The 24552-nt window shown below is 35.3% G+C and overlaps 7 protein-coding genes across 8 annotated transcripts; 3 read left to right on the top strand and 4 right to left on the bottom strand.

The window, feature by feature from the left end:
- Nucleotides 1-718: 718 nt before the first annotated feature.
- LOC17876456 (11-beta-hydroxysteroid dehydrogenase 1B) lies at nt 719-2465 on the top strand. The gene is made up of 6 exons (XM_006282038.2): nt 719-973; nt 1115-1307; nt 1405-1490; nt 1587-1718; nt 1799-1963; nt 2051-2465. Exons 1-6 carry the CDS (start codon nt 791-793, stop codon nt 2339-2341), a joined length of 1050 nt encoding a protein of 349 aa, XP_006282100.1. The 5' UTR covers nt 719-790; the 3' UTR covers nt 2342-2465.
- A 38-nt stretch (nt 2466-2503) lies between these two features.
- On the bottom strand, nt 2504-3883 carry LOC111831663 (11-beta-hydroxysteroid dehydrogenase-like 4A). The gene is made up of 6 exons (XM_023786712.1): nt 3678-3883; nt 3405-3597; nt 3238-3323; nt 3025-3156; nt 2822-2950; nt 2504-2742 (listed from the first exon to the last, which is right to left on the bottom strand). The coding sequence occupies exons 1-6, from the start codon at nt 3858-3860 to the stop codon at nt 2566-2568; spliced, it is 900 nt and encodes a 299-aa protein (XP_023642480.1). The 5' UTR covers nt 3861-3883; the 3' UTR covers nt 2504-2565.
- A 306-nt stretch (nt 3884-4189) lies between these two features.
- On the bottom strand, nt 4190-9122 carry LOC17876967 (protein MICRORCHIDIA 4). The gene is made up of 20 exons (XM_006279980.2): nt 8608-9122; nt 8447-8521; nt 8326-8360; nt 8154-8232; nt 7964-8056; nt 7798-7882; nt 7583-7658; nt 7124-7252; nt 6937-7035; nt 6747-6848; nt 6369-6530; nt 6161-6256; nt 6017-6068; nt 5824-5935; nt 5652-5725; nt 5225-5574; nt 5058-5137; nt 4878-4962; nt 4672-4794; nt 4190-4590 (listed from the first exon to the last, which is right to left on the bottom strand). Exons 1-20 carry the CDS (start codon nt 8981-8983, stop codon nt 4540-4542), a joined length of 2334 nt encoding a protein of 777 aa, XP_006280042.1. The 5' UTR covers nt 8984-9122; the 3' UTR covers nt 4190-4539.
- Nucleotides 9123-11985: 2863 nt separating this feature from the next.
- Nucleotides 11986-14252, bottom strand: LOC17876401 (SUMO-activating enzyme subunit 1B-1). The gene is made up of 10 exons (XM_006280763.2): nt 14056-14252; nt 13797-13848; nt 13488-13683; nt 13308-13387; nt 13102-13218; nt 12934-12984; nt 12775-12841; nt 12594-12697; nt 12398-12502; nt 11986-12299 (listed from the first exon to the last, which is right to left on the bottom strand). Exons 1-10 carry the CDS (start codon nt 14136-14138, stop codon nt 12198-12200), a joined length of 957 nt encoding a protein of 318 aa, XP_006280825.1. The 5' UTR covers nt 14139-14252; the 3' UTR covers nt 11986-12197.
- Nucleotides 14253-16852: 2600 nt separating this feature from the next.
- Nucleotides 16853-18328, top strand: LOC17877109 (squamosa promoter-binding-like protein 13A). Its single transcript, XM_006280607.2, has 3 exons — nt 16853-17341; nt 17426-17559; nt 17652-18328. The coding sequence occupies exons 1-3, from the start codon at nt 16884-16886 to the stop codon at nt 18161-18163; spliced, it is 1104 nt and encodes a 367-aa protein (XP_006280669.1). The 5' UTR covers nt 16853-16883; the 3' UTR covers nt 18164-18328.
- Nucleotides 18329-19024: 696 nt separating this feature from the next.
- Nucleotides 19025-19490, bottom strand: LOC17875580. Its single transcript, XM_006279660.2, has one exon. It carries the CDS (start codon nt 19408-19410, stop codon nt 19207-19209), a length of 204 nt encoding a protein of 67 aa, XP_006279722.1. The 5' UTR covers nt 19411-19490; the 3' UTR covers nt 19025-19206.
- Nucleotides 19491-20414: 924 nt separating this feature from the next.
- Nucleotides 20415-24388, top strand: LOC17876678 (CBS domain-containing protein CBSCBSPB5). 2 transcript variants are annotated; one of them, XM_023785439.1, is made up of 15 exons: nt 20415-20448; nt 20846-21015; nt 21163-21343; nt 21442-21574; nt 21679-21849; nt 21999-22077; nt 22203-22316; nt 22483-22549; nt 22716-22821; nt 22912-22970; nt 23119-23228; nt 23308-23426; nt 23517-23602; nt 23681-23770; nt 24028-24388. In XM_023785439.1, exons 2-15 carry the CDS (start codon nt 20867-20869, stop codon nt 24205-24207), a joined length of 1644 nt encoding a protein of 547 aa, XP_023641207.1. In that variant the 5' UTR covers nt 20415-20448; nt 20846-20866; the 3' UTR covers nt 24208-24388. The 2 variants fall into 2 exon arrangements, with proteins under 2 accessions (XP_023641207.1, XP_006282310.1); XM_006282248.2 differs by lacking the exon at nt 20415-20448 and adding an exon at nt 20615-20771.
- The last annotated feature ends 164 nt before the right edge of the window (nt 24389-24552 follow it).

Here is a 24552-nt window from a genome sequence, read left to right as displayed (position 1 = left end):
AAGGGTTGCATAGTCTTGTAGGGTAAATAATAAACGTAATGAGAAAAAGTTTTGGATGTGCTTCTCATAGTCTTTTGGTTTACAAGCCCAGCCCATGTCCATAAGTTCTTTTAATCATACCCATACAAATTAACTGTGAAATTGATCCCATGTATGTAACAGAAACTAAACCATGTGAATGTAACCTTTGAGGATGGGTAGTTGTCCGGACCACCTAAATTTAAGAATCAATTGTTTATGATCTGAATTTACGGTTTAATTTCTGAAATTTGAAGTCAAATTGGTACCCTAAAATAAAATATGAAAAAAGTCTCGAAATTTTAACAAAAGCATTTTGATATAATTATATTTCTACAGTATTGTGGAAATTAAATCCTCTGATTTGTTAATTAATATTTAGGATTATTATCTTAATGAAAATATTTAATACGTAATAGCAATAATACAAAAGACATATATAACTAACTAATGTAGTACTTTGGAAACGACAATAACATATAAGTGGAAAGAAAAATTGATCTTATCTACCAAAGATATTAAGTGGATAAAGAGAAGAGAAGATGTCGTCGACGTGCATCTTCAACATCTTTTACACAACGTGTCGTCTCGTTGCCATGCAATGTTGCCACACTACAACCTGACCTTTCGTGTCTTGTCTCTCTTCGCTCTCATCACCGTTTTTGTCTAGAATCCAATTTGATTTTTGGATATATATATTTATACAACGTACGTAGATCATGTTCGATAAGGAGCCAATATCATCTTATGTGTGTTGTGTTTTGATCAAAAAATGGAATTGATAAACGATTTCCTCAACCTGACTGCTCCTTTCTTCACTTTCTTTGGTCTCTGCTTCTTCTTGCCTCCTTTTTACTTCTTCAAGTTCTTGCAGTCTATTTTCTCTACCATTTTCTCGGAAAATCTTCATGGGAAAGTTGTTCTCATCACCGGTGCTTCTTCCGGGATAGGCGAGGTTTAGTAACAATGCTTTTATATTTTTATATAGACTTAAAATACAATTTTAATATATGTATTTTAATTTTTTTTGGGTAAAATTTTTGAATATACGTTCATTTAATATGAGTTTTTTTTTTTCCGTATGTTATATTATCAGCGATTGGCATATGAGTATGCATGTAGAGGTGCATGTTTGGCCCTGACCGCTCGAAGGAAGAACCGTCTAGAAGAAGTGGCAGAGATTGCTCGTGAAGTTGGATCTCCCAATGTTATCACCGTTCATGCTGATGTCTCCAAACCTGATGATTGTAGACGAATCGTTGATGACACCATCACCCATTTTGGTAGATGTAAGTCACCAAAACCGCATAGAGCTAGCTAATTAATAAATAGTTTGGTTATACCATTCACAAGTTTTGGTCTGGAACACTTTCTTTGGTCTTGCAGTGGATCATCTTGTAAATAACGCTGGGATAACGCAGATTTCGATGTTTGAGAACGTTGAAGATATAACTAGGACAAAAGCAGTTTTGGTAATTTTATAACTATAATGATTTATATAAGATCAAGAAAAGCAACTCTAAACCATATATTAATAATGTTCCAATGAAACTTTTGTGATTTATTAGGATACTAACTTTTGGGGATCAGTTTATACTACTCGTGCTGCACTTCCATACCTTCGACAAACCAATGGTAAGATCGTGGCTATGTCGTCCTCTGCAGCCTGGCTAACTGCTCCAAGGATGAGTTTTTACAATGTAAGTCTATATATATACACTTTTTTTTCTTAGTAAAGTACGCTCTCTAGGGACTGACGAGTATTTATACATAACATTAGGCAAGCAAAGCAGCTTTGTTGAGCTTCTTTGAGACGATGAGGATTGAGCTTGGCGGTGATGTACACATTACAATTGTCACACCTGGTTATATCGAATCGGAGCTCACACAAGGCAAGTACTTCTCCGGTGAAGGCGAGTTAATAGTCAATCAAGACGTTAGAGATGTAAGTAATTATATCTAACCCCTTAAAGAATGGTTGAATTGTATATTAATTGTTTATGTAATATAATTTTCGTTTGCCGGAAGCTAGGTTCAAATAGGACCATTTCCAGTAGCATCGGCAGCAGGATGTGCTAAGTCGATAGTGAACGGTGTGTGCCGGAAACAAAGATACGTGACAGAGCCATCATGGTTTAAGGTGACATACATTTGGAAAGTGCTATGTCCGGAGTTGATTGAGTGGGGTTGTCGGTTATTGTATATGACCGGAAGTGAAATGTCCGAGGCAAATGCTCTCAACAAGAGGATCATGGATATTCCTGGTGTACGTAGTGCTCTGTACCCCGAATCCATCAGGACGCCGGAAATAAAGTCCGAGTAGATGAGATGTACGATCCTTAAAATGTGTGCATGCAATGAATAATAATAATCAAAACATGTAGGTTTGTTTTTGTGAATGGTACTTTTGACTATGTATATTATAACACTGTATGTGTCTTTAAGAATAAGCAAGTTGCCTAATACCATACGAGTAGAACAAGTCAAGTCTCTAATGTCAGATATTTATTTCACCATGGTGGAATTATATGAAACGAAACAAATTGGTCAATTCTTTTTAGGCTTAGAGATCAAAAGTTCAGGGCATATAGCACAAAGCCAGAAAAGAACACGAATCCACGACGGCTCTGCCACAAAGGTTTTACCTCTGCATATTCCATTAACAACCGCTTTGGCGCATTCAGCTGCTGACTCGATGGCCACAACTTGGGACCAGTCTTGTTTCTGCAGAGATATCAAATTGTGACAAACATGGAGATAAAAGTGGAAACAAACGTTTTGTAATATGATGCTAGTAAAATACCTCAGCCAAAAGGTCCGGATTGGTGTTTCCATTTTCGATTAGACCCGGAAACACGATTGTCACACCAATATGTGGATGAAGCTCGATCCTAAGAGTCTCATAGAAGTTTATCATAGCTGCTTTGCTTGCCTGTTATCAAATGTTAACATTAGTTATGTTACAGTTTAGTTACTTTAGAGGATATAAAATGAAGAAACATTTACAGCATATATGCTCATCCTTGGCACTCCAGACCATCCAGCAGGCGAAGCAACCGCTATGATCTTTCCTTTGGCTTTCTTGAGATGCGGTATAGCGAAATGTGTCGCATAGACCGGTCCCCAAAAGTTCGTATTCTGCAAATAGTAAGATTTAGTAGATTATGTGCAAGTGTAGAAAAAGAATTTGGTATGCATTACATCTAAAAAAAATGATACCACAATGGGAAGAACATCTGAAATTTCTGAATAGTCTTCGAAAAGTTTGGCCTCGACAATTCCCGCATTGTTCACCAAGTGATCCACTGATATGAATTTTGTTTAGATTCTTATGTTGTTTAAGCAAGAAGCAAAATTAGTTATACGAATAATCGCGATTAACTCACGTCTTCCAAAGCGAGCGATGGTTTCTTGAACGAAATGTTTACAGTCTTCAATGACTGAGACATCACTAGGCACCACAGCAACGTCAGGTGAACCAAGCCTCCGGCACCTGTCAGCTACTTCTAGTAGACGATCCTCTCTCCGAGCTACCAATGTCAAGTATGCTCCTCTACTCGCGTACTCATAAGCGAGGTGCTACACCATTAAGTAAACATGCATCTTTAAGGCTTTTCTAGGTAACTTTGTAGAAACGAGGGATAACTAGATTAACTAACCTCACCAATTCCTGAGGAAGATCCGGTGATGATGACGACTTTTCCGCTAACTTTCTCCGACTCTTTGTATCTCCTTATGAAGCTGATGAGCTTGACGAATATTGAAAATGGCATAAACAGTAAAAGAAACCAAACCGTGACAATAGGAAGAAGGATGTTAAGGATCTTGTTGAACAAAGCCATATCCTTGACTTTTCTGATTGAGCTTCGCCTTCGCCAGAGGTGGTTGCTTGCTTGCTTATACAATTTATAAACTATTGAGTCTTCTTCTATTTGAATGTCACTGTCTTCATTAATATTTAACAATCAAGAGTAAAAGAATCTCCAAATCATAAATTGGTATCTTTCTTATGTTCAATGTTTGTCCTCATCCAACTTTATATTTTAATCAAATATTTTTTCACAACTTGTGAATCCAATGTTTTGATTTTACAATTGCAACTATGTTTAAAATCCTCCCTCAGCGACATAATATGTCACTCTGCAATAAAATCAAATAATGTACACTGCAAAAGACGGAAATATATATTCATGTATGAAAATTTGTAAAACTGATTCTAATCATAGTGATTACAAATGCCGATATTAGTTAGTTAAGTTGGATTGAGGAGAGGTTGTGTACAGGGAAGGGTTGAAATACCGCGAACCAAATTCAAATGTTTAAAACATGAAACCAATAACCTCACAATACAACAATACCCTACTTCTCTACTAGCTCTGGTATGGTTAGGCCAGAGACCACACACTACAACTAAATGTAGATGTTAAAGCAAACAAACCTAATCAGTCAATTATGTAAGATGCTCCTTCCTCAATACTATTATCATCAAAGCAGCTCTAACGCCTCCTCTCAACGCTTTATCTACCTCGAGTTTTTTCCATCTAACAAGTTTTGGATTGTGTTTGACGCCTCCTGCAACCACAAAGTTAGGTCATGATTTTTTCTTTGAATCTAAGTGACTATTACAGAGACGTGGTTTGAACAGATGAGAACCTCTAGCTTTTTTCTGAGATCTTCTTCCTCCTTGTCGCGTCTGTCTCTATCCTCTCTGAAAACGAGGATTAATTCCGTTTGCTCTTTCTCCGTTGCTTCTAAATTGTCCTTTAATGTTTGAACCTGAAATGTCAGGAGGAATTCATTGGTAAGTGTTGTAATAGGTTTGTAGGCAGACACAGAATATGTCAGAAAGTAGAAGTTACCTCAGCTTCAAGTGCCTTGCGAAGCTCTTTCTCACGTTGCAGGTCCTTTTGCAGTACCAAGAAAACTTTTTCTTTTTCATCAAGCCTGAGAAACAAAAAAACACAGCTCCAATGTTCACACAAACAAGAAACATGAATCTTATAAGCAAAATAAACATTGTACTTAAGGTGGTAACAAACCTCTTGCTTAACTCTTTATTCTCTTGTTCCAATTGAATGAGGGTACGCGAACCAGACTGAGGCTTAGGTAATTCAGAACTCTGAGAGACGAAGTAGAAAAGGTTATGTTCGCAAATCTTATATACTGGAGAAAATGTACGTAGGGAAAAAAAAGGAGACGCTGGGACCTTCTCAGGAAGCCCAGTGACATTTCTTTCTGGTGAAGAATCACAATCATAGTCATCATCACTATTGATGACCTCCACAGCACGAGCTCCTTGAGGCTTTGCTCGTTTGTCAGTTTTGGAAGAAGAGTTTCCAAGCTTACCCTCTTTCTCTGATGATTTATACCCGATGTCTTTAGAATCTTTCACAGATTCTTTTCCTCCTCCATTCACATTTGATCTTCTGTTGAATTTGGCTGAAGCTGCGGTTGGAGTATTAAAGCTGGGAGCAGTAGTTGAAGTTTTAAGGCTTGGAGCAGTAGTCCTTTTCCTGGATGATACAGATCCTTTAGGATCATATTCTGGTGATGATTCTACAAAGTGGGAAACATTCCAAAAGATTGTTCAGCACAAGTTAAAATTCCGATGTTCTGTAATATAGATATTGTACCTCTGTCTTTAGTATCCTTAACAGACTTTTTGCCTTGCCTCGACGCATATCCAATTTTATGACATTTAGATCTCCTGAGTAAAACCAGAACGAAAACGCCAACCCAAATACTCCAATGAATCAGCCAAGCTAAGGAAGCATGATTTAAAAACCAAGAGAAGAAAAATCAGACCAATAATCCTTCTGCATTTGAAGTAGTTTTGCCTCGAGTCTAGACAAAACTGTTGTGCGCTCAAACCCTTGCTTATCATGGGCAGGCTCCACAAAATTAGCTTCCAAGACACCTTATTAGCAAGATAAATTCACATTAGACTTCTCGTAAATAAAGCTAATCAAAGATTAGTCCTTCCAGTTAAAAACAATACCGATGACCCCACGACCATCACTTCCTGCTGCATTCCATATCCTCCAAAATGGCTGAAAAACAAGTGAGAAGATATTGAACTGAAAGTGTAAAGTTGATCTTATTTTCGTCACATTTTAAGGCATAGAGCAAAAGAAACAGAAACCTTAATAAGGCGATTTTTGTGGTAAACATTGAAGCCTTGAACGTCCACATGATGTTTTGCATCCTTCACAAAGCCAATGGTCACGACAGCAAATAACTGTGAAAGATGTCGCACATGCAGATAAATTTTTCAGTATTCAAAAAACTGTTTGGTATCATAAAAAAATTACAGGACGTATTCTAACTATGTAAAGTTCTGAAATACATACATTTGAGTGCTTGGTGCATCCACCAGCCCCTTCTTTTGGCCGATAAGTAATTTTTTCTGTATACATCATGTCATTTTCTATGTTGTGATAGTCAATATCTTTTCCTCGGAGAATGATACGGAACCCATGTGGAATCTTTCTGTAGAGAATAGATGCATAACTCTGTGAACATGAAAAATGTTGACAAATAAAAACTTTAGAAGAAATGAAAATGCAGCCAACAAATAATGGAATTCATAATCATTAAAAATCAAGGTTTTGACTTCTACCTACTACCAGATTCCTCAGTTTCAATCATTTAAGAATTATCACAGTGACTTTAGCACGAGACTGAACCAAACTAACTTCGAAAATAACCACAACAAAGGAAGTTTATACCCTGAGTGAGTGCTTGTATGTCAGGAAGTGTCTAGAATTTGGGAATTGAGAAGCCATAACAATATTCTTCTCATCCCGATTGACCCCTCGAAGCTGGATATCCTGCAATAAACCATATGTCAATTACATGTATACAGAAGCTTTCATTGCAGGACGTAATCTATGTATATCCAGCAATAAAAACACATACATATTGATCAGTGTCAAAATCAAGTTCTAGCATTTCTTGGTCATCTTCCCAGAGGTTATATATGATTATCCTTGTGCCATGATTCTTCACTAGATTAAACTACAATAGTCAGAGCAATAGATTAGTGGAACATTCTCACACATTAGTAAATAAGTAGAGCATATGGAACTAAGGAAAAAGCTTTTACCTGACGAAGAAGATCTTCTTCGGTAGCAAAAGGCGACCATTGAACCACTGTTTCCACATTTTTATCCCAATCACTAACCGAAGACCTCATTATTGGACACCATTCAGAACCGCTTCTTTCATAGTCAAGCTTTCATTTAAATCATCATCAGAAGAAGATTAGAAAAGATAAACTTTAAAAAGAACATCTGTTATGGATATAAAGCAATTTCGATTGTTTGAGTGATATGCTGAGAAATGTTAGCTTTCTCTGCATAATATATTTTGCTATCTGAAAAAGAAAGCTGAGTAGACATATTTCTGAATGAGAACAGTATTTCACACCAAAGATGCTCTGCAATGAACGGTACATGTAACTTAACTTATGCTCATAATTATATCACATGCTAACAACCATTCAAAATTATCAAGTTGATTTTTCCCCCTAACAGTTCCATACAGTTAAATAAAGGTAGGTTACCATGGGTACAACTATGTCCTCTTTTCCAGTGCTCTTCAGAAACGTATATGATAGAAGGCCAATGCTCTGTGTCAAGCTAAAGCAGCATCAAGTAAATAGAAGTATAGTCAGATGAATATAACTATAGCTGATTTTTCAATCGACACTATATAAATATAACCATTAAAAAACATGATAGTTGAAAGGGGTAAACGGTGTGGTAACAGATAACAAACCTCTTTCCATCTTTTCCAAGGCAACGTGAGAAAACAATGACATCAGCTCCGAGTCTCATTGTACTAGTCTTGAATCCATTACCATCTATAAAAAGTATACGAATTAAAGAGTCTTGATCTAAAACATGTGACATGTATTTATCTTGCAGGAGAAAGAAATGGTTACATTGTCCAATAGTGTCTGCAAGTTTGCTCTTGACAGAATATCCTAGAGACATGCAGTGCCGCATCTTTTCAGGATTCATCCCACCTCCATCGTCTGCATTTTTAAACATAAGGATGCTCCATAAATGAGGATCAAGAAAGCGCTGCATCTTCAAAATTTGATACAACAAAACACTAAATCAACTGTATACCCTCAATTAAGATCATCTTGCTTCCATCTTTCCTGTTCTGAAGCATGTCCACATTAACAAATGTGGCTCCACTACGAACCTGATAATCCAAATATGAGAAACAAATACTATCAAACCAGAAATACAAATGCACACCTTTGCAATATTTCTAAAAATTAGGAAAGCATCCCACCTCATCCAAAGCATTGTCCAAAAGCTCAGCAAAAGCTGCAAGAGATAACATTGTTTAATCACCACTTTCATTGCAAAAAACATTGTTTAATAGATTGCATCGTACTTCATTCAAAACGTACCTCCAAGGGACCATTTGTGACTTGTTGCATTAGAATGCAGGAACTTAGGATGTACTCTTACATGATCAAAGCCACCTATAACCACAAGTTTTCACAAAATCAATCACTAACATTTCCCAAATCCGATAAATATAAACAAAATCACACAAACCAAATTTTACCTGCAGAAATTTCCCAGTCACCACCAGATGTTCCTTCATAATCTCCAGCTTTCCAAAATTGCTTACAACTTCCCCAAGGAGATGAAGAAGGCGCCGCCACAACGTTACATGGAATCACCGTGAGAGCCAAACTCGATTGCGCAAATCCGTCCTCATCATCCGGAATCAAAACCGCTAGCTTCTTCGATGGCCTGGCTACAGAATCATTTCTCGCTCTCTTTGTTCCAGAGACATCACTACCGCTTCTTCGGTCCACGCTTTCAACATCAGCGGCTCCGTCGTGGTTATCCCCTGACTCGGATCCTCCTTCGTCGTCGCTACTAAGTTCCATAACATCTCGCTGCGGAACGATTCTGTTACCACCAGCTCCGCCCATTCTCAAAATTGAAGGTATCTCTGTGAAACCCTAGTAGCGAGGTCTAAGAGATGATCAAAACCCGCGCATCTACCAATAAGAGATGTTTCGATTTTCGAAGAGACTCTGTGGTTTTTCTTAACCGGGAAAATTACAATTAAAATGGGACAAATTTATAAATTACATGTTATAAATAATAACGTAAACACATATAACATTATTATATTATATGTATATGTGTATATATATATATTATATTATTAGAAAAAATACTAATATAACAAAGAGAGAAGAAGAAGAAGAACGAGAGAGTGAAAGAAGTACAGCTTTATTGCTTCTTGTCTTGTGTTTTACAAGTGAACAAAACATCATATATATAGTGTGGTAACTTAGATGCTAAGCTAAACAAAATATAGATAAACATCATCTTTTATCATATAGATAAAGATGAAGGATGTTATCTATTAGTGCTGGATAATCACATTAATGATTATCTATTTTATAACATTACAAATTTAAATCCAAATAGGTAACACAAATACTCAAATACACTATTTACCACACAAAAAATAGTCAAATACACTTGTTGCACAATTTAAGAGATTGAAGAAGTTAAAATATACTATTTAATTAATTTTTACCATTTGAGTTGAAGAGTTTGAAACAATTGTTCAAAATATTCAACCTAAAAAATTGAAAAATTGAACAATAACATAAAAGAAAAATGTTCAACTTGTTCATCCGCGAGTCTTGAATGAGTTAAATGATATTCAACTGCCACAATATATAAAGCTGAAACAGTATAATTTAAGAGTTAATACCAACCAAGGTCACTTTTCAAGAAGTAATATCAAAATAAGTAACTTCTCAGTTTACTCATTTTACACATAAAATATAGTGCTATCTTAGCCTTCAGTTTTTATCAAAATAACTAATTTGCCATCGTTGTTAAACTAACTATCTCTCTCTCTTTCTACTTTTGTTTCTTTTGTACTTTTCCTTATTATTCTTATATCTTTTTTGTTTTTTCTTATTAAACTCTTTATTATCCCGTTTGAATCTTTCCAGATATCGAGAAAGAGAGAAGAATGCTCACTTGAATCTCATAACATACAGTTTTTGATTTTTGGATAGATCGGATTGAACAGAAAGTCGAAGACGAATAATTAGTGCGTAGCTTCGATGATGGAATAGAAGTATTGGTATTCTTGTCTGTAGAAACTAATAACTTCACCTTACCATATATGATGATTTCGACAGGTTTGTAATGGTGTGAGATGGTGATGAAGATTTGATAACAACCATGTCGTTGATGACGACGACGAACGACGTTCCTCACGTAGTGAGAGATTTGTCCATCTACAAGTGAACAACTTGTTCAAGAAAAATGGACGCAACGATGTATCCATCAACTAGTAAATATACCATATGTATAGGGATATGTTCATCTACGAGTGAATAATTAATAAAGGAAAAATGGATCGTGTCTATTATATAGAGTCCATTAAGTAGATGTCCATAAATATAGATGGGTATGTTAGTTAATTATGCATATATGAAAACATGTATGGACATATCCACATGGACATAATAAATTAGACAAGAAAGAGACACAAAAAAAAACTAAAAAAGTATGAGAATGAGATAATGCGACTATGTCGAGATGGTTGATTAGGTTAGAGTTTGACGGCGGAGAAAGAAATTGGCGGTGATGGTAAAAGGGTTTATGGATTTTATTTGATAGAAAATGAAGGAAACTGTAAATTAAAAAGCCGTGTCATATAAGAAGGAAGATGTCCATTGAGCATAGTATATTATCTATAGTCCACTACGCATGGTACATTAAGTAGAGTTCAATAATCATGTATCCATTATTAAACCTGTCAAAGTTGGTAGGTAGTGAAGGAATACCCACATGGACATAGTATGAAAGTGATATAAAAATATGAAGTGAACAAAAACGGATACGAGAACGAATACGAGAAAGGGCAGAATGTTCATGTAGATTTTCTTTACAATACCTCTGTTTCCATCATCCTGTTACGTCTTTCTCTGTCGTTCACTGCTCAGTCTACACCTACCAAAAAAACCATTCAAAAACGAGAAACTCGTACTTAGTACGCTTTCATAACCGTATATATCTAACCGAATAGTGTAAATATTTGTCAATGTCTAACTTGAAAGTTGTAACTGATTCACATCCTCCTTTATTTCGTTAACTTACTTTATTGGACTACTTTGGTCCTATTTTGGACAAAAATAAGTGGAGACTCAGCGCGTGCTTATATTCTTACTTTGATCATATATCGATTCTGAAAAGTTACCTTTTGTGAAATACACTCATAATTTAGTTAAAAAAATCTTCAGTTCCAAATTAATTTTTTGGAATATGGTATATATTAATTATTAAATCTATAACATAATAAAATATCATAATTTCAACACTATATAGTAATTATTAACTCTGTAATAAAATATCGTAATTTTAATGTTATTAATTTTTAGAATTTTTATTATACATAGCATGCTTTTCCGATTAAGGTCTTGAATGGTTATCATGGTCACAGTGGAGAAATCCATCAGCGGATTAGACCCCTCTATTTTTAGGGTGAACCGCTGCGAACCAACTCTATTTGTATGTAAAATTGGTCAGTGGTTGGTCTGCAGTGGTTTTCTTTTAGTTTTTTAGATCTGTATCATTGTGGTATGATGAATGGTGAATAAAAAGTGGTCTATTCCATTTGCGGTTTTGTTTGCTTCAACCGTTGCCACCATTCAAACCCTAAGATGAGGTTCAATAGAAAGTACACATTTTGCTCTGCTTATGTTAAACACATATTATAATTCTTCTCTAAGGGTCTACCTTTTTTTGTATATCTTAAAGAATTTGTTTAAAATTACACATGAAAATTCATACATGTTTCTGTAATTTTGCTTCTTCCTTTTCTGTTGAGAAAAATATTATACAATTTTCTCTAATAAAAGAGAACTTGTTTTAGCATTTGAAGAGGGAAAAAAAAGTAAGTAAGAAAAGGAAGATGATAATATTACTTTTTAGAAGATAGTAGTGGATTTCAGATTGTCTTTTACTCACCGAGCCAAGTTAGTAGATACAATCATACAAAAGACAAAGAGCCAAGTTTTTAAGCCTTAACTTCCAATACAATCTTCAAGAAGGAACTAACTTTCTAAGAAGAGCAGCATCACAGCACCTTTAAAGATTAGATGTTGAGGCTTATTGGGATATGTCCTCGATTACTCCTTTCCCATCCTCTGCATCAAAGTAGAAGAAGTTCTTCAACGGCTCTCCTTTGCCTGATATAACTTTTATCACCTCCTGTAAGTGCAATAAAAGTTTCATTGAAGTCACATATAGCTCTGCAAAATGCTTATCTATATAACCATGAAAGTCCTTAGTGACGAGAGATAAAGAACCTGTCCTAGAATCCCTCCAATGATGGCACAAGCTGGTGGGAATTCTGTGTTACCAGATACAAGTCTCTCCAAGAGGCTATCTGGAATATGATTCTCGCTAACCGACTGTTGCGACATTCATAATACAAAGTTGAGTAACTGCTCTTTGACATTATTATTAGTATTGTGCTTACAATTAAGTGTTAAGAAAACTAACATTTCCCTCGCAGAGTTCCTTTTTGAGTTTCAAGACTCCTGGGAGATCAAACAGCGAACATTCTCCAGGTTTACGCCCTTCAGTTTCCTCAAATCGTTCAATCACTGCAAGAGTAACACGAGAGCCAAATTAGTTACGTAGATGTAACGAAACTTTCAGTGATTATCTGTTGAGGCCAGACCTCTCATAGCAAAGTACAGCTTTGCTGTTCTCCTTGGAATCGGTTTCCATGGTACTGAAACTGCCTCCTGAAGAATAAACCCAGCCAATTAATTAAATTTCTATTACTTCTCATGCAACAGTATGTTCAGGGGAAAGTAAGAAGTCAGTTTTTCTTTACCTCAAAACTCGGAAACGTTAGCTCACATTCCACTGTTTCATCAAGCTTTTTCTATGGTGCAAAACATTGACAGGAAATAGAGATATATTGTAAAGTTAACATATTATTGTCAACAGGAAGGAGGTGCATATACAACCATCAAAACACTAAAACAGGATAAGTAAGTACCTTTGTGTAATTATAGTTCTGTAGGTCGACAAATATTTCGCCACATGACCCTCTACAATCTACTGTATAGAACGCCACACGTTTCTTTAGCTTCCTACATTTCTCATTTACTGCTTTCTACAAAACAAAACACGCTATTTTAAGTAATGACATAGCAACAAAAGACACATACAATTGAAACAACTAAAAAAAGGAGCTATCAGTACCTTAGTAGCACGAGAGCTGTAACCAATAATCACAACATCAAACTTCTCGAAAAAATCAACACCAAGTGTTGACAAATCACCTGAGATTGAGGAAATAGACTCAACGTTATAACAACCATTTATGTCTATTGGAAACTAGAGAGAAATGGAGAAAGGGTCACATATACAATGGTAAGAAACCTTTTTCAATTGAAACATGGACCATAGGGTTAAATTCCTTAAGTGAATCACAGCAAATCTCAGCTACGGTTTTGCCCGCATAAGCATTCTCATCTGGAAGAATCAAGAAGTTTGCGTTGAAGGCTTCCTCTGTCACCAAGCGATCATCCAACAGAGTCACACTACCAACTCCTGCCAACACAATGTTCTTGCAAAACTGTCCACCAAATGTAAACCAAGTAAGTTGCTACTGCACTCCACTGCAGCATAAATCATTTAAGATTCACTACATAAACAGTAAAGATGAGAACTTGCAAAAGTAAGAGCTACCTCAGCAACAGTCCCCTTAATTCCAGATACCAACACATGAGATTTACTCAATCTGCAAACATCCAAACCAAAAGATTTACATATCAACAGAACATATCAAATCAGAGAAACACTTATCCAAGAGAAGCCATAATCAAATTTTGAAAATTTAACTTAAAACCCAGAAAGAGATAAAAAAAAAAAAACAGCGACTCATAGCAGCAATTTAAAAACAGTTTTTGCTTGCAGCCATAGAAGTTTAGATTCAATGTAAAGTTACCTCCTTTGAGCACCAGCTCCCCAAACCCTAATTTGGCGGTCGTAAAGAGCAGTTTCCTGCTCAGTGAGCTCTTCTCCGTCCATTCCCAAAATTCGATTTATCTCTGTAAAGCCTGAGATTTTGTGAAACCCTAACAGCGAGTTCTAAGAGATGATCAAAACTCGCGCATCAACGAAGAAGAGATGTTTCTTCGGAGAGAGGAGAGTCGCTGAGTTTTTGTGGTTTTTGTTAACCGGAAAATTACAATTATATGGTTTGGTCCGGTCTGTTAATTAAAATGGTAACGTCACAAATAATCTTAGACTTATCTCAAATAAACATTATGACTTATCTCTAATGGTATATCCATTTTTAATATATATTACACAATTTTTTTAGAATGTCACATGGAATTCATATTTTTTTTCCTGACAAAGTTGAAACTTTCAATGGTAGTAGTCGATGATATAATTTGGTAATTTTCTGTTGGCAAAGATATGAAACTATGTTCTCTAAGAAATGAGAACTAGTTTGAGCAATTTGAAGAGAGAAAAGAAAAAAAGAAAAAGATATTAAAGAGTGTGACCCGTGATTGTGAACGTAAGTCAAAGAAATAACGCGTATGGGGGGAAAAAGAGAGAAGGAAGAAACATAAGAAGATGTTGTGTAATGCGAAGCACAACATTCACATGCTATGTTTTTTCTTTTGCCGTAATCAACCAAGCATCTTATATAAGTACTTTTCTCCTATTATTACTTTCCAAATTTAATTATCATTTTTTTATGATCGTCGAGCATTACAAAAATAACATATTCGAAACCATAGTTCTTATTTTTCCAAATAATACTTATTTTTTTGAGATTTTTTATGTATATGATTTATTGATCCGGTTAGTTCTAAGAAACACATCTATTAGTATTATATAGATTCATCGCCGACATCTAACTATTGAACTAAAATCATATCTAATTTTTGGAATGTTTTTTGAGTAATGTTTGGAAATAATTAAACCGTCTGCATTTCTAAACTACCAGATTAACAAATTGGGTTGAAACCTAACTGACAGATTTTCTAAAAAAATATTGTTAACAGCCAAAAAAGAAAGATCGAATTTCGGATATGGAAATTTCACTTTTTCACCCATGTTATCCTACAAATTTGCGAAAAGAATTAGTTGATTAACAAGGATATAGTTTTTTTTCAACTGAAATTTCTTCATTTAAACGACGAATTATAATACAAAACCTAAAATAATAAATATATGTATATATTAGAAAAATTAAAAATACATAGGATTATTTAAATGTCCACATTGAAAAAACAAATGTAAACTGAAAAAAAAAAAAAATTAAACACATACCAAAGTGAAACAGAGTAAATAAATTTGACATCTAGGAAACATGTAAAAAAATTATTGGCAAACAAAAAATTTTAAAAGAAAATTAGAGTTTAAAGGAAAGAGTAAAATCTTACAACAAAGAATTAAATGTTAACTTATTGATACTTTACAATTTACAATTATTTCACTGCAATGGAGAGTGTAGTAAGTAATAATATAAGTGTGGATAAGATATGTAGGATTCAAGTTTTTTTCAGTATTTGAAAGTTTTTTCTTCAAACATTTTAAAGTCCAATGAGTGAGTGACTCCAGACTTTGTTCATTCATAATTTAATCGGATGTTCAGAGACTTTCAGACATGGTTGAATGGTAAAAAGACTTTAAAAAACAAAAAAAAAAAGTTAACAAAACAACAAACAACAACAGCTGTCACTTTCCTTCTTCTTTCATCTCTCTCAACACTCACTCAAAGTTAAAAAAGTAAAATATGATATCCAATAAAACCCTACATCAGGTAAGCAAAGAAACAATTAAAATAAGCAAATCATTCCTTAACTTAGTAATAGCAATTAGTAGTATACCAATACTTTTCTCTATCTCTCTCTCTCTTTCTCTTTCTCTGTCTGTCTCTCTTATTGCATTATTGATGCAGCAGCCACACTTGTTGTCTCCACTTTTCTCTTCTCTTTCTTTTTTGTTTTTCTTTTTCACTTTGTCCAATTTTTTAAAACATTTTTTTTTCATCTTTCTCTTTTGGAGAGTTTCTTCTACTGACTACTCACTGGGTAGGTGTATGGATTTGGTAAGCTTCCTCAACTTTTTCTATAAACATGTTTCCATCTTTCTTTAATCTTTCATCCTTTTTTTGATTGCATTTATTTTATATAAATTCTTGTTTGGAATTGAGTTGACAGAAAAAAAAAATGAAGAAGAAGAAGAAATGCTCTTTATGATAAAACTGTATATTTTTTTTTTCTCTTTTTATAGTTTTTGGTTTGTTCCCATTTCGTGGGATCTGTTCTAGTTCTATATCTCTGCACTTCCCATTTCGTTTTCTTCAGTACTATAAGTTTGCCCTTTTTGGGATTTTTTTTTTATATATAAAAAAGAAAATTGTGTTAGAGTTAGAGCTTTCAACTGCAATTTCAGTGTACTCTTTTTATAAATCACATACCTTTGTGTTTGCTTTTTTGCTTAGGGTTCTTCTTCCCCTAAAGCTATTATTATCTGTAATTTCCTTAAATAGTATTTTAAAAAAGGTTCTTGTAAGGTTTCTTCATTCTTGCACCAGCTTCTGTTTCTTTTGTTTTTGTTTTCCCTTCATAAGTGTTCATGGGTTTTGTGTTTTAACAGTTGTTGTTACTGTTTTTTCTTGAATTTAGAGTAACAGTATCGAAAAAGAGAAATCTTGAGATTTGTGTGGGTGTGTGTGTTGTTTTCTTGTTTACAGTGAGTACAGTGAGTGAAGAACCAAGAACAAAAAAAAAAAAAAAAAACAGAATCTTGAAAATGGATTGGAACTTCAAACACAGCTCTGGGTATTTATCTGGATTCGATCAAGAATCTGTACCGGATTTATCACCAATCGATGGTTCGATCTCGTTTGGTGGGTCGTCATCATCATCACAGCCAAAAGGGGATTTTTCATTTGATCTGAAGCTTGGAAGAAACATTGGAAAATCTTCCTCTGTTTTTGGTGATACAGAGCAAGTCATTAGTCTAAGTAAGTGGAAAGAGAGTAGTGTTGTAGCAAAACCTGAGAGTTCGAGAAGCTCTAGTTCGAAGAGGACAAGAGGGAATGGTTTTGGAGCTAACCAGATGCCGATTTGTCTTGTGGATGGATGTGATTCTGATTTTAGTAACTGTAGAGAGTATCATAAGAGACATAAGGTTTGTGATGTTCATTCCAAAACTCCTGTGGTTACAATCAATGGCCATAAGCAGAGGTTTTGTCAACAATGCAGCAGGTATTTGATAGGAAAACTCGCTTAGGTGTTAATGAACATGTTTTTTTTTATGTAATGTCAATGTTAACATATGTGTATAATCAGGTTTCATTCTTTGGAAGAGTTTGATGAAGGGAAGAGAAGTTGTAGGAAACGTCTTGATGGACATAACCGAAGAAGACGGAAGCCTCAGCCTGACCATATTGCTCGTCCTGCGAGCTTCTTTACCGGCTTTCAAGGTTTTTTTGGTTTAAGAAAACTTGTGTTTCTTGGATTCAATAGACCTGTCCTGGTTGATAAAGAAAGAAGCAATTGTTTTATATTTTTTCAGGTAGCAAATTGCTTGAGTTTTCAGGCGGCGGTTCACATGTGTTTCCAACTACATCTGTGTTGAACCCACCGAGCTGGGGAAATAGTCTTGTAAGTGTTGCTGTGGCCGGGAATGGTTCGAGTTACGGGCAGAACAACCAGAGCTATGCTGGTTCTTCTCCCGCAAAGACAGGGATAATGTTCCCAATATCTTCGTCTCCGAACAGCAATAGAAGCACAGGGAAACAATTCCCATTCTTGCAAGAAGAAGAAAGCTCAAGAACTGCATCGTTGTGTGAGAGAATGACGAGTTGCATCCACGACTCTGATTGTGCTCTCTCTCTTCTGTCATCCTCCTCGTCGTCAGTCCCTCATTTGCTTCAGCCACCACTTTCTTTGTCTCAAGAAGCAGTAGAGACAGTTTTTTACGGGTCGGGATTGTTTGAGAATGTGAGTGCAGTCTCTGACGGATCGGTTATATCCGGTAACGAGGCTGTAGCTCTTCCGCAGACGTTCCCGTTTCATTGGGAGTAGTAGGAAAAGAAGTAGGTAGATAGAATATTCACAAACATCTCTCTATGTGTCTTCTCCTCTTCGATCTCCTTCATTTTTCGATGTTCTGTGTCATCATTGTTTTTTTGTTAAATGTTGAATTGTGGGTGTTTAATTGACATTGGATTAGTTGATTTGTAGTTTGTATTGGTCGTGTAGTCTCCAACTAGCAACAAGGTAACAGTTAAGAGTAGATAACTCTTTATGTACACATCTTATTCCAAGTATAGAATCTTAGAGCCAGTCTTTTCCTTTTGGGTTAGTATATGCGACTATGCGTTTTAGAACAATTCAAAGCTATATAAACTTTGCTTTGGTTACATTATGGCAAAGATTTTAATATGAACTCAAGTCATTTGGTTAAGCATTGGTTAAGTTCGACCTAAACAACATTAAACCGAAGATAGATTAAATCAAAGCTGGTGGTACACAATTAGTTATTGTCCGTATTTAGTAGTTTGTTAGTTAATACAGAACAAGAGCATATAAGAGTTTGTATGATGATCTTTTGATGTCCTACTTGGAATTGTAGAGCTCTCGATGAGATTGTAAGCTTAAGGTAGTAGATTGCTAGATTTCGGTCTAGAGGACACATATGATCGATCAAACCGGTTGATCATATTGAAATACTTAAAAAGACAGATATAAATGAAATGGCTGCTGAGATGTTCCCAAAGAGATTCATATTATTAGACGGCCTATACACGTTAGTTGGCCTGTCTTTTTAGGCTAAAATTTTAATAACATTTTGTGAAATATTTATCTACTCTTAGCCTACCAAATTTTGTAATAAAAATGTATAAATCGGTCAACTATCTCCATTTTGTCATTACTTAAAATTAATTTCGAAACAGGTTTATTCTTGATTCTTCTTATAATGCATCAAGTTTTTTTTTATCTTCTTTCATTTTGGTAACATTTGTTATCATCATAACGTACGGCACATAATAATATACGAAAAAGTAAAAAGAAAAACATACATAAGTAATAAAAAAGAAGAAATATTTTGTGATTACGTAGAAGTATTAAGTGCCTGGAATGTGTATGACGACGGTGAAGACAATGACGAGGCCGAAGTAAATGAAGGCATGGACAAGGATTGAGCGTCCGCTCGTTTCCATCTTCCCGAAGTCTACAAAGCAGTTGTTGCCCGGAACCTGAAACAACAGTCCCGGCGTCAGAATCACAAACAACACCGTCGCCACCGCCGCTACAAACCACTCGGACATGTTTCTATTTCTTCTTCTCTATTTATTATCTGAAACGAGAGAGAGTAAAGAGAAGATATATGTAAACGCATATGAGAGGAGAGATAGAGAAGTTATATTACTTGCGTTAGTGGTGGATATTGAAAACCCTTGAGGTTATGCATGGTTGGTGAAATGGCATAAATAATACTTGTGACGTGGTGTTACACGTCGGACGAGTCGTGGTCAAGCTGTGGGTTAATGACTTTGGTTAATGTACCGAGAGATTCGTTAGACCGATGGTTGAGTGGTCTCTCTCATTTTCTAATATTGTTAATCACTTAATCATTTGGGTCTCGTTGACTAAAATAAGTTCGAAACTTCATTTGGGTCAACGACAAGGGGTAATGCTAGCTAGTAGATAGGAACGAGAATTTAATTAATGTATTAACGAATATGATATAAGCACATTTTCATCATACCGGCCCATAGATTATAATGATTTTAAGACAATGAGATACCACGAACAGAAAGATGTGGCTAGCCAGATAAATTACATTCCCTTCGGCCTGCTCAAACACACAAACTTAGAAACACTACAAAGTCTTAAAAAAGCTTGAAGCCATTTCCATGTAACGTTGGGCTTTCTTTGCGTATGTATGATCTATATGGCCACCATGGATGATCAATGACCATGATTAACGAACTCTACACTGAGTGGATTTGAATCTTAGATAGGATGAGGAGATCTACTGGTTTAGAGCAAATGCGATCCCAAAATTAGCATAATAGCGAGATACTACATTGGTCATTCAGATTATTATCCTTTTGTTTCACCACTATAATCAGAAACTATAACTTGTTTTTTTCTTCTTCTAAAAATATGTCTTCTTATAATTTTCATTAATAAAAATTAACAAACAAAATCTCTATAAAAAAAACTGACTCGTTAATATAAAATCTGATCGATCATATATTTATTTATTCCACACCTCTCCTACGACTACGAGTTTTGAGATGAAAGAGAAAACAATTGACAGGCATCGTCGTCTTCGTTCCCGCGTGATAATACTCCTAAGGGTAAAAATGTAATTTTGCTTGTTAACAGATTGGCAAAATGAAGAAAAGTTCCACTCCACCCATGGATTATATTTTTTTCTTCTTTTGTCCTTTCTCCTCAAAAATTTTCTTTGATTGATTCCCAGAAAAAAAAAATAAAAAAAATCCAATTCCTTAGAAATACATTATCATTCATCGATCGTGTCTTTATCCCACAAATACCATTTCTTAAGGCGATTCGATCATTGTATTTGGAAGTGAAGATTCGAAATTGCCATTTTTTTTTGAATTTCTTCTTCTCTGTAAAATAACACAAATTGTTTTCCTAAAAGAAATATTATTTGGTAAGTTCCAATTGTGAATCTTTGCCAAACTCGAAATTGCGAAAAATCTGATGATTGTTTTTTAAGTTTTTCAGAATTTGATCGGAGGAGTAAAAATGGCAAACCAAGGTGGTGGTCCGTCGAGAAAAAGTCTCTCTTTCTCTGGTAATTCATTTCAAGGCAGGAAGAAAGTTTCTGAAAACGATGGTGGTGGTGGTTCTGACCTCTTCCCTCGGAGATCTCTCACATCTTCTCGTTCTTCCATGTAAATCGATTACCCCCAAAACCTCTTTATATGATACGGTTTTATAAATGTTGGATTCATTAGGTGTGCGTCTGTGGAATCTGCTGCATTGAGTGTTGTTTGTTCTTCATTAAAAGTGTATATGTTTTGCATTTTGTTGTTTTTTAGAAGCTTGAGTGGGGAAAGGAGTGGAGAGAGAACTGTAAAGAGACTAAGGTTGTCTAAGGCACTTACCGTACCCGATAGCACAACTTTATTCGAAGCTTGTCGAAGGATGGCTGCACGTCGCGTCGATGCACTATTGCTGACTGATTCTAATGCATTACTCTGTGGGATCCTTACAGATAGGGTAAAATTTTCACACTGCAAAAAACTTATTCTGGTTTTTTTCACTTGTTTGTAATTGGGTTTGAATTGATCTGTTTTTTCTCTATTTTGGTTTTGAAGGACATTGCAACAAAAGTAATTGCTAAACAACTCAGTCTTGAAGACACACCTGCATCTAAAGTTATGACTAAGAACCCTGTTTTTGTTTTGTCTGACACTATTGCTGTCGAAGCACTTCAAAAGATGGTGCAAGGTTTGTGATGCTGAGAGAACACATTTCTTGATTTCTTCTTCTTTTTGAAATTCTTTGTTTTATGTTATTGTTCATGGTTTTGAACTGACTTAGTGGATCTGCAGGCAAATTTAGACATTTGCCGGTTGTAGAGAATGGAGAAGTTATTGCACTTCTTGATATTGCAAAGTGTTTGTATGATGCAATTGCTCGCATGGAAAGATCAGTTGAGAAGGGTAAGGCCATTGCTGCAGCTGTTGAAGGCGTTGAAAAGAACTGGGGAACATCTATAGCTGGTATGTTAAAAAAAACATCGAATTAAGCATCTCCATATGATTCCTTCACAACTCCAGAACAGCTTTCAATTGTCTTCTTGAATGCCTAGATTGTGTTCAAACATAAAACTATAAAAGTATGTCTCTGATGGCATTTTTGTTGGATATAGGACCAAACACTCTTATGGAGACACTTAGAGAACGAATATTCAAGCCTTCACTTTCAACTATAATTCCAGAGAATACAAAGTAGGTAATATCCCCTTTAAAATCTATTATCATATTTCAAATCACTTGGATCTTATTATTCTTATACTTGTTTTATCAAGAGCAATGCCAAGCTAAACGAGTAAACTTGGAATGAACAATTACAGGGTTTTAAAGGTTGGATTGGATGAGACGGTGTTAGGAGTAACCATGAAGATGGTTGAGTATCAGTCTAGCGCAGCCATGGTTATGGTTGAGAAAAAATTAGTAGGGATTCTTACGTAAGTGCCATATGTGGCCTCCTGTCTTTTTTTTTTTTTGGTTCCGTATATGTCTGTAGAATAAGCCTGTTCTGCTACTTTGGTTTTAAAAGTTTGCCTCTACCACATTATCTTAAAAAAATTTCTAGTGGAGCTTTGATCTCCAGTTGTGATTTTTTTTTTATAGCTCAAAGGACATCTTGATGAAGGTGATAGCCCAAAACCTTCCTCAAGAGACAACTACTGTGGAGAAGGTAATGTTTTTCTTCAAGTCAGGTTTTCGTATGTATATATGCTTATGCTCTTTAGATTGGGGTTTGATTCTAATCTGGTAGGATTCATTAACTTCAACTCTTGCTTAGATTGAAATCAATATTACTCATTTCCTGACTTTGTTGTTACTATACAATGATTCTGTAGGTTATGACACAGAACCCCGAATCTGCAACAGTTGATATGGCAATTGTTGAAGCCTTACATATCATGCATAATGGAAAATTTCTGCATCTTCCTGTATTAGATAAAGGTACATAAATGTTCCCAAAACTGGCTTTGAGCAATAAAGTATGAAACATTGTTGTTTGAACTCTTTTCTAATGTTAGTGATTTCATACAGATGGAGATGTTGTCGCTGTGATTGATGTGATCCACATAACTCATGCTGCTGTTACTACGGTAAACTTTGTTTTTCTTTATTATTCTCTTCTAGTTGAGAAGTCGGAAACATGAGAAAAGATCGATAAACAATCCGAGAAAAGAAAGAGCATGATATTTTCTATGCCATTCTTGTTTTGCTATAAGCTCTTACTTCCTTTTTGACAAGGCTGGGAGTACGGCTGGAATAAATAATGAGACAGCAAACTCAATGATGCAAAAGTTTTGGGATTCTGCTATGGCTTTGTCTCCTAACGAAGATGGAGATGAAACGAGGAGGTTTCTACTATATTTCCTTTGAACCATTTAGTTTTTGACGATAGGCTGGTTTCTTAAACTGAATCATATGATTTTCCAGTGAAGAAGGATCGCTGAAATTATCTTCGGAGATAGAAGGAACAAAATCATTCTCATATCCTAACACATTTGCTTTCAAACTCCAAGATAGAAAGGGACGAATGCATAGATTTATGTGTGGTAGGAATACTCATAACTCAAGAATAATAGTACACCTTTTATGCCAATGCTGCAGAGGCAATTAACTTTTTCTTTACTTTCCAATTACAGAAACACAGAGCTTGACAACTCTGATAACAGCAATACTACAAAGGATGGGGGATGACATTGAGCCTCATAACTTGCCTCAGATAATGGTACATATTCAAAAAAAAATTAAGCGGGAAGAGGAAAAAATTTCTACTTATTTGGTTGACATGTTTTGTGCTGTGTAGTACGAAGATGAAGACAATGACAAAGTCGTTCTAGCATCAGATAATGATCTCGGAGCTGCTGTAGAACATGCAAAATCAATAGGCTGGAAGGTAATAAATTGTACATCCAAAGAGCTAGAATCCGAGTTTTGATTTTGGTTTCAGAGCATTAGCATATGAAGTAAATGGTTCTAGCATGGATCAGTTTGGTTTTTCAATAAAACATATCCTTATTTCCAAAGACAGTCTTTGCTTTGGGTTTTATCCTTATTTCGAACCGTCCTGCCAAGGTATAATTTTGTTCAAGAACATGTTTATGTTTCGGTTTGATTAATGTGTATTTGGGTTGGGGATACCGAACGGTGCAGGGTTTAAAATTGCATTTGGACTACACAGAAGAGAAAAGGCACAGGAGGGGTCGAAGCTTAGAGGATATGGACTACGACCAGTCAAGCTCATGGGCAGCCGCTTACAAAACGGTTGCAGCCGGGGCTGCTCTTGCTGCTGGACTTGGAGTTTTGGTGTACTTTAAACGCCACTCACACTAACATATTCATTTTGAGGGAAGTACAAAAGTGAATACTTTTGCAAAACCAATTTTTGTAAACCCTCTTCATTAATTCGTGTTTGTTTGTTTATTTGTTTATTCGTTATTCGACCATACACATGATTTGTATATACATAAGTGAACACTTTATTTTTGTATTTGATTTGGGTGATGTTTGGACATTTAAAAAGTTTAATTTTGTCTTCACAAGTTTGATATGTAAGAGCAATTGGTCACGAGAGAACAACACCGATGTCTCTTACTTATGAGCAATTGAATTTTCCTTAGCATTTCATATCACAATTTAGCAATTGTTCTAACTATTAGCATTTTTTCTTGCAAAAGT

Source organism: Capsella rubella, unplaced genomic scaffold (assembly GCF_000375325.1).
Source record: "Capsella rubella cultivar Monte Gargano unplaced genomic scaffold, Caprub1_0 scaffold_8, whole genome shotgun sequence".
Lineage (NCBI taxonomy): Eukaryota > Viridiplantae > Streptophyta > Magnoliopsida > Brassicales > Brassicaceae > Capsella > Capsella rubella.
The sequence above is the reverse complement of the archived record's forward strand: the minus strand, read 5'-3'. Positions and strand labels throughout refer to the sequence as shown.